Raw genomic sequence first — 17,921 nt, forward strand, 5'->3', positions numbered from 1 at the left:
AGTACAGGGGTTGGTGGAGGGGGTGAAAGGAAATGGGAAAGGGAAAAGGGGGATGAGGGAGAATAGGTAATGCCTGTGTCACGCCTCCCAACCCGAGGCGACGAATAAACTCTGTGGGCTAGCCTTTGATCAGGGGCAACTGCTCATTCTTCCTCTTGTTCACAGATCATAATGACTAATATCTCCCCCTTCCCTATCACTCTCTTTTCTTCTCCTCTCTCTTTCTGTAAGCCCTCTCTGACATTATTTCGATTTTGACACAGAGGGAAAGTTTGTTCTCTCTCTCTCTCTCTCCCGTCTGATACTCTGAAGTCAGAGAAAGATGTCTGCTCACCCATATCACCAATGGAGGAGGTGGTAAGCCAATTTCATACACCTCACAAAAACCTGCAAGACTACAAACACAATAGCATACACCCACCAAATCTAATCGACATGGAGCAGTGGCGGCTGGTTGGCGGAGATATCACACGATGGGCTCATAACGGCTGGAATGGAATAGATGGGAAGGTACTTAAGTTTCCATGTGTTTGATATCGTTTCATTTATTACAAATCTCCACCCACAAGCTACCATTGCCAGGCAGGCAGACAGGCCGAGTTATCATCCATCCTTATTCTCATCAGATCCTATAACTCCCATTAGCCCTGCATGGTGGATATTATTCTGGCAAAGCTCTCCGTGTGGAGGAAGAAGAGGAGTCCATTTCCATCTCTCTCTGCTCTCTAATCAGCCCACGCTCCCCGGATTTCACAGTTTTGGCTGTTAAAATCATCTGTCCAATCAGTCGAGACAGATTCCTCCGGTAAATCCACCTCGTTTTCCCTATGTTTTCCTGGGAGAAGCGAAAGGAGAGAGGGAGAGAGTCGGAGACAGGATATCACAACAACACAGGTCCAGCCAGTCCCTCCGGATCCTATCCCATTTAGGTTTAACCTCAATGCCATCCAGCCTCTGAGACCAACTGCATCCCAAATGGCAACCCATTCCCCTATGGGTCCTAATCAAAAGTAGGGCACTATATAGGGTTCCATTTGGAATGCATACCAGACCTTCCTTCCAACATCCACTCAGACACCACACTGCTAATTATAAATGGGTTAAGATGCCTCATTTGAATAGAAATGTATACATCTGGAAAATATTTTAGCTTGGTCTTCGTTTTCTCCCCCCTCTTTCACGGTACAGAGGATGCATTTCTATACTGTGTTTAAAAGACTCATTGGTTTCTCTTGAACACTACAAAATTGAGTCTTTGGATCAACCCCCAAAAATTGCCTCAACTGGTAACAAGGAAATTAGTTAGATTTTCTCAATTGAAAAATACTACATTTGTTGAAACCAAATACACTAAGGGTACAAAACATTAGGAACACTTCCCTGGTATTGAATTGCACCCCCTTTTGCCCTCAGAACAGCCTCAATTTGTCCGGGCATGGACTCTACAAGGCGTCGAAGCGTTCCACATGGATGCTGGCCCATGTTGACTCCAATGTTTGCCAGAGTTGTGTCAAATTGGCTGGATGTCCTTTGGGTGGTGGACACTTGGTGTTACACCTGGGAAGCGTAAAAAAACCCAGCACAGTTGCAGTTCTTGACCCAAACCGTTGCGCCTGGCACCTACTACCATACCCTGTTCAAAGACACTTTTGTCTTGCCCTTTCACCCTCTGAATGGAACACATACACAATCCATGTCTCAATTGTCTCAAGGCATAGAAATCTTCTTTAACCTATCTCCTCCCCTTCATCTACACTGATTGAAGTGGATTTAACAACTGACATCAATAAGGGATCATAGATTTCACCTGGATTCACCTGGTCAGTCATTCATTGAAAGAGCAGGTGTTCCTAATGTTTTGTACACTCAGTGTATACGATTCAATGCCAAATGTTTTTGATTGTTATCAAACCTATATTTCAAATTGGATTTTCAGTTAACTTCTCTGGGATATGTGGGACGGTAGCGTCCCACCTCGCCAACAGCCAGTGAAATTGAAGGGCGCCAAATTCAAAACAACAGAAATCCCGTAATAAGAATTCCTCAAACATACAAGTATTATACACCATTTTAAAGATAAACATAATTTGAAATTGGTGGGTTATGTTCAGAAATGCATTGTCTCAAACAAACATCCGGTGAAAGTGCAGAGAGCCACATCAAATTACAAAAATACTCATAATAAACATTGATAAATGTTACATTGATACAAGTGTTTAGCATGGAATTATAGATAAACTTCTCCTTAATGCAACCGCTGTGTTAGATTTCAAAAAGGCTTTACGGCGAAAGCACACCTTGCTATTATGTTAGTTCAGCACCTAGCCACAAAAAAGGAGAGGTGTCAGAAAAGTCAGATATAGCGTTATAAATATTCACTTACCTTTGATGATCTTGATCGGAATGCATTCCCAGGAATCCCAGTTCCACAATAAATGTTTGTTTTGCTCGATAAAGTCCATAATTTAGTCCTTTTGTTCACGCATTTAGCCCAGTAATCCAAATGCTCAATGCGTGATCGCTTAGTTCCGCCGAAAAGTTTAAAAAGTTATATTACAGTTCGTCGAAACATGTCAAACGATGTGTAGAATCAATCTTTAGGATGTTTTATCATAAATCTTCAATAATGTTTCAACCGGACAATTCCTTTGTCTTTAGAAATGAAAAGGAACGCAGCTACCTCTCACATCCATGCGCATGATTTAGCTCATGGCATTCTGCCAGATACCTGACTCAAACAACTCTCATTCGCTCCCCCTTCACAGTAGAAGCCTGAAACAAGGTTATAAAGACTGTTGACATCTAGTGGAAGCTTTAGGAATTGCAATATGACACCATAGACACTGTATATTGGATAGGCAAAGACTTGAAAACCTAAAAACCTCAGATTTCCAACTTCCTGGTTGGATTTTTTCTCAGGTTTTTGCCTGCCATATGAGTTACGTTATACTCACAGACATCATTCAAACAGTTTTAGAAACTTCAGAGTGTTTTCTATCAAAATCTATTATTATCAAAGCTACTCAATACTGCCCCCCAGTCCCAAAGACTGCATTTTTCCATTGAAAATGGAACCTTTTTCAAAATATCGCCCTTTCTTAAACAAAGGTGGTGGAAATTTCAATTTCATCCTCCAGAAAAGACAGAACAAATATTACAACAAATAATATGTTTACATTCAAATATAGTAATTGATCATAAAAAAAACATTCTTTATGGAACATTTGTTTCTTTTTTTTTCTTTGTTTGCCCTATCCAAAATTATAACCAACTGATTGCAGCATTACAGCAAAAAAATGGAGGAGGCAAGTGAAGAAGGTAGAGAACTTGTTTGTCTGCCCTTTTTTAAAATCCCCGCCACAAAAAAATTATAATTATATATACATCTGTTTTACTTGAGGACCAAACTTTGACTGCGGCACCATACAGGTTGCAAAATAGTGGGGAAAAGATTTTCGATATGCTGATTCCGGACTGGTCACACGCACTTCAGGGCGAGTGCGGGAAGCAGGCACAGGATGTACCGGACTGGGGAGGCGCACTGGAGGCCTGGTGCATGGAGCCGGCACAGGTGGCACCGGATTGGTGACACGCACCTCAGGGCGAGTGCGGGGAGCAGGCACAGGGCGTACCGGACTGGGGAGGCGCACTGGAGGCCTGATGCGTGGGGCCGGTACTGGTGGCACCGGACTGGTGACACGCCCTTCAGGGCGAGTGCGGGGGTAGGCACAGGACATACCGGACTGGGGAGGCGCACTGGATGCCTGGTGCGTGGAGCCGGCACAGGTGGTACCGGACTGGTGACACGCACCTTATGACAATTGCGGGGAGCAGGCACAGGACGTACTGGGCTGTGGAGGCGTACATCAGGGCGAGTGCGAGGAGCAGGCACAGGACATCACGGACTACGGACACGCACTTCAGGGAGAGTGTGAGGAGGAGACACAGGACGTACCGGACTAGGGAGGCGCACTGGAGGCCTGATGCGTGGGTCCGGCACAGATTGCACCGGACTGGTGACACGCTCCTCCAAACGCCTGCGTTGCCGCATTCTCCTCGCCAACTCCATTCTCCGGTATCCTTCCTCGCACTGTTCCATCGACTCCCAGGCGGGCTCTGGTACTCCCGACCACCTCTCTATCTGCTCCCAGGTTGTCTCTGGTTCACCCCTCGGCGCCGCCGACCACCTCGTATGCCTCCCCCACAAAAAAAAAATTGGGCTGTCTTTTGGGCTCTCCTTGTGGCCGCGAACCCCGGGGTCGTCGCTGTCCTCCCTTCTCTCCTTGCGTCTGCCGCAAAGGAAGGCGATCCTGTCCTGCCAGGATTTCCTCCCAAATCCAGGATCCCTTCCCATCCAATATCTAATCCCAAGTCCAGGATACCCTCTCCTCCTGGGCACGCTGCTTTGTCCTGTCGTGGTGTGATCTTCTGTCATGGCTGTGTGGAGAGATGGTCTAAGGTTCCGCGTGCTCTGACTTCCACATCTTTATTTTCTTGTGAAACTTACAAACCAATAAGGAAATAAACAACGAACCGTAACATAAGATGTGCAACAGGTACTAACTCAAGACAAGATACCACAAAACACAGTGGGGAAATGGCTGCCTAAATATGATCTCCAATCAGAGACAACGATAAACAGCTGCCTCTGATTGGGAACCATACCAGGCCAACATAGAAATAAAACACCTAGATAGGAACAACCCCCCCTAGTCACACCCCGACCTAACCAAAATAGAGAATAAAAAGGCTCTCCGTGGTCAGGGCGTGACAACAGTGCATTCGGAAAGAATTCAGACCCCTTTACTTTTTCCACATTTTGTTACATTGTAGCCTTATTCTAACATATATTACATTGTTTTTTTTCCTCAATCCTTTAAAGATGAATTATTTATTTTATTTCACCTTTATTTAACCAGGTAGGCCAGTTGAGAACAAGTTCTCATTTACAACTGCGACCTGGCCAAGATAAAGCAATGCAGTGCAACACAAACAACAGAGTTACACATAGGATAAACAAACGTACAGTCAATAACACAATAGAAAAGTCTATATACAGTGTGTGCAAATGCAGTAAGATTAGGGAGGTAAGGCAATAAATAGGCCATAGTGGCGAAATAATTACAATTTAGCAATTAAACACTGGAATGGTAGATGTGCAGAAGAGAAGAAGAAGAATGTGCAAGTAGAGATACTGGGGTGCAAAGGAGCAAAAAAATAAATAACAAAATGGAGAGGAGGTAGTTGGTTGGGCAATTTACAGATGGGCTGTGTATAGGTGCAATGATCGGATAGCTGCTCTGACAGCTGATGCTTAAAGTTAGTGAGGGAGATATAAGACTCCAGCTTCAGTGATTTTGCAATTTGTTCCAGCAATTGGCAGCAGGAAGGAAAGGAGGCCAAAGAAGGAGTTGGCTTTGGGGATGACCTGTGAAATATACAGTGGGGCAAAAAAGTATTTAGTCAGCCACCAATTGTGCAAGTTCTCCCACTTAAAAAGATGAGAGAGGCCTGTAATTTTCATCATAGGTACACTTCAACTATGACAGACAAAATGAGAGAGAAAAAAATCCAGAAAATCACATTGTAGGATTTTTAATGAATTTATTTGAAAATTATGGTGGAAAATAAGTATTTGGTCAATAACAAAAGTTTATCTCAATACTTTGTTATATACCCTTTGTTGGCAATGACAGAGGTCAAACGTTTTCTGTAAGTCTTCACAAGGTTTTCATACACTGTTGCTGGTATTTTGGCCCATTCCTCCATGCAGATCTCCTCTAGAGCTGTGATGTTTTGGGGCTGTTGCTGGGCAACACGGACTTTCAACTCCCTCCAAAGATTTTCTATGGGGTTGAGATCTGGAGACTGGCTAGGCCACTTCAGGACCTTGAAATGCTTCTTATGAAGCCACTCCTTCGTTGCCCAGGCGGTGTGTTTGGGATCATTGTCATGCTGAAAGACCCAGCCACGTTTCATCTTCAATGCCCTTGCTGATGGAAGGAGGTTGTCTCTCAAAATCTCACGATACATGGCCCCATTCATTCTTTTCTTTACACGGATCAGTCGTCCTGGTCCCTTTGCAGAAAAACAGCCCCAACGCATTATGTTTCCACCCCCATGCTTCACAGTAGGTATGGTGTTCTTTGGATGCAACTCAGCATTCTTTGTCCTCCAAACACAAAGAGTTGAGTTTTTACCAAAAAGTTATATTTTGGTTTCATCTGACCATATGACATTCTCCCAATCTTCTTCTGGATCATCCAAATGCTCTCTAGCAAACCTCAGACGGGCCTGGACATGTACTGGCTTAAGCAGGGGGACACGTCTGGCACTGCCGGATTTGAGTTCCTGGCGGCGTAGTGTGTTACTGATGGTAGGCTTTGTCACTTTGGTCCCAGATCTCTGCAGGTCATTCACTAGGTCCCCCTGTGTGGTTCTGGGATTTTTGCTCACCGTTTTGCTCACCGCACTTGTGATCATTTTGACCCCACGGGGTGAGATCTTGCGTGGAACCCCAGATCGAGGGAGATTATCAGTGGTCTTGTATGTCTTCCATTTCCTAATAATTGCTCCCATAGTTGATTTCTTCAAACTAAGCTGCTTACCTATTGCAGATTCAGTCTTCCCAGCCTGGTGCAGGTCTACAATTTTGTTTCTGGAGTCCTTTGACAGCTCTTTGGTCTTGGCCATAGTGGAGTTTGGAGTGTGACTGTTTGAGGTTGTGGACAGGTGTCTTTTATACAGGTAATGAGTGGAGGACAGAGGAGCCTCTTAAAGAAGAAGTTACAGGTCTGTGAGAGCCAGAAATCTTGCTTGTTTGTAGGTGAACAAATACCTATTTTCCATCATCATTTGCAAATAAATTAATTAAAAATCCTACAATGTGATTTTCTGTCATAGTTGAAGTGTACCTATGATGAAAATTACAGGCCTCTCTCATCTTTTTAAGTGGGAGAACTTGCACAATTGGTGGCTGACTAAATATTTTTTTGCCCCACTGTACCTGCTGGAGCGCTTGCTATGGGTGGGTGCTGCTAGGGTGACCAGTGAGCTGAGGTAAGGCATAGTAAAGACTTATAGATGACCTGGAGCCAGTGGGTTTGGCGACATAAAATGAAGCGAGGGCCAGCCAACGAGAGCATACAGGTCGCAGTGGTGGGTAGTATATGGGGCTTTGGTGACAAAAAGGATGGCACTGTGATAGAATACATCCAATTTGCTGAGTAGAGTGTTGGAGGCTATTTTGTAAATTACATTGCTGAAGTCAAGGATCGGTAGGATGGTCAGTTTTACGAGGGTATGTTTGGCAGAATGAGGGAAGGATGCTTTGTTTGCGAAATAGGAAGCTGATTCTAGATTCAATTTTGGATTGGTGATGCTTAATGTGAGTCTGGAAGGATAGTTTACAGTCTAACCAGCCACCTAGGTATTTGTAGTTGTCCACATATTCTAAGTCAGAAGCGTCCAGAGTAGTGCTAGACAGGCGGGCGGGTGCGGGCAGCGATCGGTTGAAGAGCATGCATTTAGTTTTACTTGCATTTAAGAGCAGTTGGAGGCCACCGAAAGAGTGTTGTATGGCATTGAAGCTCGTCTGTCTCCAAAGAAGGGCCAGAAGTATACAGAATGTGGTCGTCTGCGTAGAGGTGGATCAGAGAATATCCAGCAGTAAGAGCAACATCATTGATGTATACAGAGAAAAGAGTCGGCCCGAGAATTTAACCCTGTGGCACCCCAATAGAAACTGCCAGAGGTCCAGACAACAGGCCTTCCAATTTGACACACTGAACTCTATCTGAGAAGTAGTTGGTGAACCAGGCGAGGCAGTCATTTGACCAGCTCAGAAACTAGATTGCATAGCGGAGAATGTACAGTGGGATTTGAAATGGTCGGTGATCTGTTTGTTAACTTGGCTTTCGGAGACTTTAGAAAGGCAGGGTAGGATAGATATAGGTCTGTAACAGTTTGGGTCTAGAGTTCTCCCCCTTTGAAGAGGGGGATGACCACGGCAGCTTTCCAATCTTTAGGGATCTCAGATGACACGAAAGAGAGGTTGAACGTAGGAGTCCAGATTTTGCAGCTCTTTCAGAATATCAGCTACAGTATATCAATGAAATAAAATGCTGAAAATCAAAGTGTATTTTTATCCTCCGAAGAGGTGGAGTGGTGGATGGAGCCCCAAAAATATAAAAAGGAAATACAAAAATAAAATAGAAATTAAGATTTCACTCTGTTTTGGGCCAGTTGCAGCTTAACTAAGTCTTTCTTCGCAGCACTTGACCATATGACTGGACAATATTCAAGATAAGATCAAGCTGGAGGACTTGCATTGTGGAGTGTGATGTCAAAAACGCAGAGCATCTCTTTATCACAGACAGACCTCTCCCCAGCTTTACAACTATCGAATCAATGTGTTTTGACCGTGACAATTTACAATCTCAGGTAACACCAATCTCCTCAACTTATTTATTTATTTCAATTGACTGATTTCCTCATATGAACTGTAACTCAGTAAAATCTTTGAAATTGTTGCATGTTGCGTTTATATTTTTGTTCAGCATAATTTGTTTACAGAGAAATAGCAGTGTAATTTGGTCAAACACAATTTTTCCCAACAGTTTACTAACAGCTGGCAGCAAGCTGATACGTCAGCTGTTAGAACCAGTGAAGGCCACTTTACCATTCTTTGGTTAACGGAATGACTTTGGCTTCCCTCCAGGACTGAGGACTAGCACTTGCCTCTAGGTTCAGATTAAAGTTTTGACATACAGTGCCTTGCGAAAGTATTCGGCCCCCTTGAACTTTGCGACCTTTCGCCACATTTCAGACTTCAAACATAAAGATATAAAACTGTATTTTTTTGTGAAGAATCAACAACAAGTGGGACACAATCATGAAGTGGAACGACATTTATTGGATATTCCAAACTTTTTTAACAAATCAAAAACTGAAAAATTGGGAGTGCAAAATTATTGAGCCCCCTTAAGGTAATACTTTGTAGCGCCACCTTTTGCTGCGATTACAGCTGTAAGTCGCTTGGGGTATGTCTCTATCAGTTTTGCACATCGAGAGACTGAAATTTTTTCCCATTCCTCCTTGCAAAACAGCTCGAGCTCAGTGAGGTTGGATGGAGAGCATTTGTGAATAGCAGTTTTCAGTTCTTTCCACAGATTCTCGATTGGATTCAGGTCTGGACTTTGACTTGGCCATTCTAACACCTGGATATGTTTAGTTTTGAACCATTCCATTGTAGATTTTGCTTTATGTTTTGGATCATTGTCTTGTTGGAAGACAAATCTCCGTCCCAGTCTCAGGTCCTTTGCAGACTCCATCAGGTTTTCATCCAGAAGGGTCCTGTATTTGGCTCCATCCATCTTCCCATCAATTTTAACCATCTTCCCTGTCCCTGCTGAAGAAAAGCAGGCCCAAACCATGATGCTGCCACCACCATGTTTGACAGTGGGGATGGTGTGTTCAGGGTGATGAGCTGTGTTGCTTTTACGCCAAACATAACGTTTTGCATTGTTGCCAAAAAGTTCAATTTTGGTTTCATCTGACCAGAGCACCTTCTTCCACATGTTTGGTGTGTCTCCCAGGTGGCTTGTGGCAAACTTTAAACGACACTTTTTATGGATATCTTTAAGAAATGGCTTTCTTCTTGCCACTCTTCCATAAAGGCCAGATTTGTGCAATATGCGAATGATTGTTGTCCTATGGACAGAGTCTCCCACCTCAGCTGTAGATCTCTGCAGTTCATCCAGAGTGATCATGGGCCTCTTGGCTGCATCTCTGATCAGTCTTCTCCTTGTATGAGCTGAAAGTTTAGAGGGACGGCCAGGTCTTGGTAGATTTGCAGTGGTCTGATACTCCTTCCATTTCAATATTATCGCTTGCACAGTGCTCCTTGGGATGTTTAAAGCTTGGGAAATCTTTTGTATCCAAATCTGGCTTTAAACTTCTTCACAACAGTATCTCGGACCTGCCTGGTGTGTTCCTTGTTCTTCATGATGCTCTCTGCGCTTTTAATGGACCTCTGAGACTATCACAGTGCAGGTGCATTTATACGGAGACTTGATTACACACAGGTGGATTGTATTTATCATCATTAGTCATTTAGGTCAACATTGGATCATTCAGAGATCGTCACTGAACTTCTGGAGAGAGTTTGCTGCACTGAAAGTAAAGGGTCTGAATAATTTTGCACGCCCAATTTTTCAGTTTTTGATTTGTTAAAAAAGTTTGATTTATCCAATAAATGTCGTTCCACTTCATGATTGTGTCCCAGTTGTTGTTGATTCTTCACAAAAAAATACAGTTTTATATCTTTATGTTTGAAGCCTGAAATGTGGCAAAAGGTCGCAAAGTTCAAGGGGGCCGAATACTTTCGCAAGGCACTGTATAAGTGTGGCTATAGAGTCAGCTAACATCCTCAGAAGCGATAGCAATATTTATATATATTTATTTATTTCACCTCTCCCAAACTAAACAAAATTCTAACTTACAATGCTTTTCTGTCATTATTCGTTATTTTTTAATGCATAAATACGTTTGCTCACTCTTCGTTGTTGGCATTTCCTACATAAGTTTGCCCAGTTTGCCAATGAAGTAATCATTAACATAATTGACAACAGCAAATGGTTTTGTGACGAATGAGCCATCTGATTAAATGAAAGATGGAGTTGAATTTGTCTTTCTGCCCATAATTGAATTTAAAGTACTCCATTATTCTTTATATCATTGATCTTGGCTTCGTAATACAGTTTCTTCTTCATTTTGTTGAGTCTAGTCACATAATTTCTCAATTCGCAGTAAGTCGGCCAGCCAGATGTGCAGCCAGACTTATTAGCCTCTCCCCCCCCCCATCTCCTTCAACCATACAGTTTTTAAATTCCTATGCAAGCTGGGTGAGCTAGATCAAGTTGGGCGAGCTATGCAAGCTAGAGCTACTTATCTGAGTGTGTAGAAATGGTGAGACCATCATTACACTCTTGGCACGGCACACAATCTATCTCCCTCAAACGATGCAATGTGATTGAATAAAATACAGTGTGGCCACAACTTATTAAAACGCAACACTCTTCGTCTTTGGAGCCTCTTCCACCTTAGATGTGGTGGCAGTCATTTTGATATTACTGTAAACAAATCCCGCACCGACCGCCTCTTCTCACCAAATTAGCGCTCAGCAATATGGGCAACCACAGCCTGTCGCTGGTCCATAGCGATGCCTTGCATTCTTTATTAGCTCCAACACGCCTTTTATTGTCCAACCCAGCCCAGCACTCAGCTTGCATACATCAGAGGCAGCAACAAGTTGATTTAGCCTGAAACGCAATGGGGGAGAAAACACCCAGCATTCACCTTTCCAGAGAGTGGGCGAGCGAGAGAAAGGGAGCGAGAGGGGAGAGAATCAGAAAGGCAGATAAAAAAGAAAGAGAGTAAAGCCAGGGAGAGGGAGATATAGTTCATTACAGCCGTTCTCTAAAATCATAGGTGTCTCTCTTTCATTAACCCGCGGCCCAACAATGCTGCAACGCATTTAAATTGGCTTGTTTAAACTGTGCATTCGTTTGCCTTTTCGATTGAAGTTTTTTGTTGAGGGATACAAAGGATGGAGCGAGCCCCAACCGCGTGATGCAGCTCGCGCACATTTCTATCTCATTAAAAGGCAGCATAATTAGGCCATTATAATTCAGGTGTAGATTGTCTCCGCAGCTCTGCGGGATACAGAATACATGTAGATTGGCAATTGTGGTCCTGTATGGCTCAATTGGTAGAGCATTGCGCTCACAGTGCCAGGATTATGGGTTTGATTCCCAGGGCCACCAGTAAGTAAAATGTATACATACATGTGTATACACATACACATATACTACTAAAATGTATTATTAGTAGTAGTATAGTTTGATGGAGAGAGGAGACAGAGGAAAAGGCCAAACCCTGACATTTTGGCACCTCACAAATTCCCAGAGGCCCTTGTAGGGATAAATTATATGTTTAAAATAACTGTGGGGTCATTCAATAATGGGTGCATAAGCCACTTAAAGCCTTCTTCACAAATGGCACCCTTTTTTACAAAAGTAGCACACTATGTGGGGAATAGGAAGTGGCCAAAGTGTAGAGACATACAGTATGAGAAGGGGAGTAATAGTAGTCCAACTGAGCACATCATTTCCGCTAACTCCGCAGACATTTTCCAAGATCTCTGGCCCAGAACTGTTCAGTGCACTTGATAACTAATGGCTTGTAACTTGGATCAAACGCTGAAACAACGCCCCAACAACACTCCCACAACGTTGTCCAAACTTACATCGTTCACATCACACAAGGCAGGAAATACACCATTTGTGCAATAACATTTTACATGGTCTCCAATATTTAACTTTTTGTGCAAGGGTGTGAAAGAGAAAGACAAATGGTTGATGGGAAGGGGGAAAAGAAGGGAGAGAGAGGGGGGGGAGACAGAGTAGGTGTGAGAGAGCGGATGTCTAGGTCACAAAAACAAGAATAATGGGTGGAATATCATGCTTTTCTCTCTCTCTGCTAATCCAACCTGCACATCATCAGGAAGAGAAACCAACAGAGCATCACCAGGACTCACTGACTTCGTCCCAACTGGCACGCGATTCCCTTTATAGTGCACTATATTTATGACCAGGGATTATTGTCGAAAGTAGCACGCTATATAGGGAATAGGTTGCCATTCCGGATGCAGTAATTGAGCTCAGAGGGAATAGTCCACTGGAAGGGAAGGGTCAGACTCCATATGATAGCCAGATGCGATACATACACCTCACACTCAGTAGCTAGCTAGCATGTCAGGGGTACTGAGTGACGAGAGGTAATAGCAACATTGGAAGGAGGGAGAGGGAGGACAGAGGGACTGAGCGCGCGATGGAGAATGAGGGGAAGATAAACAGAAAGATTTAGTGTTGGATGAAAGAGAGAAAAAGACATTGGCCCATGTCCCAAATGGCCCTGGTCAAAAGTAGCGCGTCACATAGGTAGTAGGGAGCCATTTGAGATGGAGACAAAGACAAGAGGGGTATAGAGGGGTGTCTGACCTGCGAAGGAGGTGGCACCAGCTGCAGTTGAAGTTGATCTGGGAGGAGATGCAGCTGTCACAGCTGGTGAACTGGAGACATGCTAGGGAGGGAAAACGACACACACACACACACGTTACAACACACACGTTGCAACACACCTGTTGTATTCGGGCGCATGTGACAAATGCATCTTTTTTTTTTTTTGACATGTTACAACACACACATCACAACACACACATCACAACACACATATGTTACAACACACCCATGTCTGCTGACTCACAACACTGGTCCAGAGCTCTTAACATGTAAAAATTCAACTTAGAATGTTGTATTTGATGATGCAAAACCGGGGCCATATTGCTGATCCAGGATCAGGTCTCCCTTGTCCATGTTATCTTGCGCATTGTGATCTAAAAGGCTAAACAACTGACGTGAAATTAGAAAACCAACTCTGAGACGCCTGATACATATGGGCCCAGAGCTGAACAAGTCAAAACCAACATAGAAATCCATATGTGGATAATTAGAAAGTTGTAGTTTGCTAATGCAAACAGATAATTCTCAAAAGAGAGGAGTTTGACACACAGGTGTCCCTGAAATGATGGGATACAGTCTGAGGAAAAATCTATTAGGCAGACATTGAACAGACCCCTCTATATTTCACCTATGACAAGGTCTAGAATCTAGACTAGTTTATGGGGGCCTACTTGTGTTGTCATTATCATATATCATATCGTGAGCCATGTCTATTGAGAGGAATCCATCTTACTCGGTAGAGGCATCATCTCCACTGCTGTAGAGTTGGTGATTTTGGTCTTTGTCAGCTCCACACGATGGTACTCATAGATCGTTCTCCGACGAACATCTGGATGTGGTGAGGGAGAGAAGGAAGGAGAGAGAGAGAGAGAGAGAGAGAGAGAGCGAGAAAACACCTGTCACAAATCTTCCTCAGAGAGCTGAAACTAGGACAAATTGTCCCCAAAGAAGGGAGTGAGAGAGCGAGAGAAAAATAAGAAGAGAACAGAGAGGCAGAATCAGGCCATAAGGGAAGAGAGCTACCACAGCATTTATTTATTATTTATTTGTCCCTCTCTCGGTTTGTGTCCAACAGAGAGCCTGCCACTTGGCAATTGGGTGGGAAGCAATGTCCCACTAGAGCTGATATCAATCAGAGTCCCTGTTGAAAGCCCCCAGTTCCTCCAGGCAACTTCCCAAATGGCACACTATTCCCTATATAGTGCACTACTTTTGACCATGGCCCACTTTGGTCAAAAGTAGTGCACTATGTAGAGAATAGGGTGCTATTTGGGGTGCAGACCAGTGACTAGAGTCATCTGCAGAAGGAGACACCAGGCAAGGTAAGCGGAAGAACAGCAGTCCCTCCCTGGACCCTATAACTCAAACGCTTTTTCAATCCCACTGTAAAATGGCCCACTTGGTTTTGCAGTACACTATGCACAGGGAGAAATGCTCAAAGTATTACATATTCATGTAAAGGCATACTGTAGCTCTACCATTGCAATCTCATAAATGTAACAGATTTGCTAGTTTATACCTTAATTCTAGTAATTTATCTGGTGTGGCTAAATCAATGTTAAGTGACTGAAATTCCTGGAATACAATGGGACGTTCATACAGTAAATCAGTGAGAATAATTATTTTATAAAGCCATATGACATTGTTCGATATATTACACATTCTATAATACACACATTTTCATGAGCAACAAGCTGGAAAATGTCAATTCAATACACAGCGCTGTGGCTGTGGAACATATACAACAATGAGTTTGACTCCTAGCGACCCCCATTAATCATATGCACTTACTGAATACACACTTACATCAATGACCAATATGAAATGGACACATTTTGCGTGCTTGGATTAGTTTTGATCTAAGAGGAAAGCCATGTATCCTTTTGCGTGCATTAAGATACTGCCAATGTAATGTTAAAACCACTAAATCCCCTATTCTATTCTGTCTGTCTTATGATGTTATCCATCTGCAGATGCAGAAACCTGTAGGAAACGTTGTGTTGAAATACTTGTTTCTTAAAGTTCTCCGAACAATTCGAGAACAATCCCAATGTCAAACAATTTGGATTATTTTTTTCAACTTTTACAAAACGTTCTGTTAAAGTAATGAAATACTACAAAAAGTATGTTTTTTGTTGTTAAATTTCGTCACACTAGCCTTCGCTTTGGCTCCCCCTCCTGTCTAGCTCAGGTGTTTGGAGTTGCCGGCCTTCTATCTGCTGCCGAACCTACTGCTGGCGAACGTCCTTCACTCATCAACCCCGGACTTGCCTCGTCACCATTACACACACCTGGTTCCAATCCCCACTCTATCACTGTATTTTTACCCCCTCTACCATTTGTCTTTGTCGGTCATTGTAAATGTTACTTGTTTTCCTGAGAGGAATCTCTCCTACTATTTCCTGAGTACTTTATATTTTTCACTTTGGGTTCGCCCTGTGCCTTTTTGTTTATGAAGATATATTTTGAGCAAGACAACATTTGGGTTTTGTCCCACTTTGATCTATAGTGCTTAATAGGAAGATGGCTGCCATTTTATTGGTTCTTAACCAACCGTGCTATTTTTTTCCCGCATTGTTTGTACCTTATTTTGTACATAATGTTGCTGCTACCGGACATAAGAACAGCGATTACCCATCTTGAATTGCACAAATCATTTTTCTACAATGAGTCAGACAGGAAGGATATACTCCAAACACCCGAACAGGGCCTCATCTCCGTCATTCGCTGAAGAAAGAAACTGAGATTTCGCAGAAAGAGATCGGGGTGCCTTGTGTGGATCAGGCGACGAGTGACTAATCAGCCTTTTACATCCGTACTGCAAGCTAACGTTCAATCGCGGGAAAATAAATGGGACGAACTGAAAACACATATTCTACCAACGAGACATTAAAAATGGTAATATCTTATGTTTCACCAAGTCGTGGCTGAACGACGACATTAATAACATACAGCTGGCAGGTTATACACTATCGGCAGGATAGAACAGCAGCCTCTGGTAAGACACGGGGGCCTATACATATTTATAAACAACAGCTGGTGCACAATATCTAAGGAAGTCTGGAGGTTTTGCTCACCTGAGGTAGAGTATCTCATGATAAGCTGTAGACCACACTATCTACCTAGAGAGTTTTCATCTGTATTTTACGTAGCTGTCTACATACCACCACAGACCGATGCCAGCACTAAAACCACTATTCAGCACAAAATGCCAGCACTAAAACCACTATTCAATGAACTGTATATCGCCATAAGCAAACAGAAAAATGCTTATCCAGAGGCGGCGCTCCTAGTGGCCGGGGACTTTTAATGCAGGGAAACTTAAATCAGTTGAACCTAATTTCTATCAGCATGTGCAACCAGAGGGGGAAAAAAACTCTGGACCAAATCTGACCATAATTCTATCCTCCTGAAATTAAAGCAGGAAGCACCAGTGACTCGGTCAATAAAACAGTGGTCAGATGAAGCAGATGCTAAACTACAGGACTGTTTTGCTAGCACAGACTGGAATATGTTCCGGGATTCTTTCGATGGCATTGAGGAGTACACCATATCAGGTCACTGGCTTCATCAATAAGTGCATTGATGATGTCATCCTCACAGTGACTGTACGTACATATCCCAACCAGAAGCCATGGATTACAGGCAACATTCGCACTGAGCTAAAGGGTAGAGCTGACACTTTCAAGGAGCGGGACTCTAACCCGGAAGCTTATAAGAAATCCCGCTATGCTCTCCGACGAACCATCAAACAGGACTAAGATCGAATCGTACTAGACCGGCTCCGACGCTCATTGGATGTTGCAGGGCTTGCAAACTATTACAGACTACAAAGGGAAGCACAGCCGAGAGCTGCTCAGAGATACGAGCCACCCAGACGAGCTAAATAACTCCTATGCTCGCTTCGAGGCAAGTAACACTGAAACATGCATGAGAGCATCAGATGTTCCAGACGACTGTGTGATCACACTCTCCGCTACCGATGTGAGTAAGACCTTTAAACAGGTCAACATTCACAAGGCCGCTGGGCCAGATGGATTACCAGCATGTGTACTCCGAGCATGTGCTGACCAACTGGCAAGTGTCTCACTGACATTTTCAACCTCTCCCTGTCTGAGTCTGTAATTCCAACATGTTTCAAGCAGACCACCATAGTCCTTGTGCCCAAGAACACTAAGGTAACCTGCCTAAATGATTACCGACCTGTAGCACTCACGTCTGCAGCCATGAAATTCTTTGAAAGGCTGGTCATGGCTCACATCAACACCATTATCCCAGAAACCCTAGACCCACTTCAATTTACATACCACCCCAACAGATCAACAGATGACACAATCTCTATTGTACTCCACTCTGCCCTTTCACACCTGGACAGCGAGTAGTGCTTACGGCCCAGTACATCACCGGGGCCAAGCTTCCTGCCATCCAGGACCTCTATACCAGTCGGTGTCAGAGGAAGGCCCTAAAAATTGTCAAAGACTCCAGCCACCTTAGTCATAGACTGTTCCCTCTGCTACCGCACGTTAAGCGGTACCGGAGCGCCAAGTCTAGGTCTAAAAGGCTTCTAAACAGCTTTTACCCCAAGCCATCAGACTCCTGAACACCTAATCAAATGGCTACGCAGACTATTTGCAATGCATTATATAGGGAATAAGGTGCCATTTGAGACATTCCATGAATATTCATTGTTCTAATATAGGTGAGAATACAGAACTATAGAGACATTATGCCCTATTAAAATGTGTGAAAAACAGTCAGTGTGTGTGTTTCTTGCTTTGTTTCGGCACCAAAAACATCTGACCAATGCAAGGTACCATACAGTAAGTCTAGCTAGCTACT

At 43.5% G+C, this 17,921-nt stretch overlaps 1 protein-coding gene across 3 annotated transcripts in view; it reads right to left on the reverse strand.

Annotated features, from left to right (window-relative positions):
* The window catches only part of LOC112215648 (plexin domain-containing protein 2), a 208,812-nt gene that overhangs the window by 72,345 nt on the left and 118,546 nt on the right, over window positions 1-17,921 (reverse strand). For all 3 annotated transcript variants that reach the window (XM_042299153.1, XM_042299154.1, XM_024374850.2), the window contains exons 8-9: window positions 13,816-13,911; window positions 13,062-13,143 (exon numbers count right to left, since the gene is read on the reverse strand). In XM_042299153.1, the coding sequence (XP_042155087.1) occupies window positions 13,062-13,143; window positions 13,816-13,911 (178 nt within the window). The remainder of the gene's footprint in view (window positions 1-13,061; window positions 13,144-13,815; window positions 13,912-17,921) is intronic.

Source organism: Oncorhynchus tshawytscha, linkage group LG16, assembly GCF_018296145.1.
Source record: "Oncorhynchus tshawytscha isolate Ot180627B linkage group LG16, Otsh_v2.0, whole genome shotgun sequence".
NCBI classification, from domain to species: Eukaryota; Metazoa; Chordata; class Actinopteri; order Salmoniformes; family Salmonidae; genus Oncorhynchus; species Oncorhynchus tshawytscha.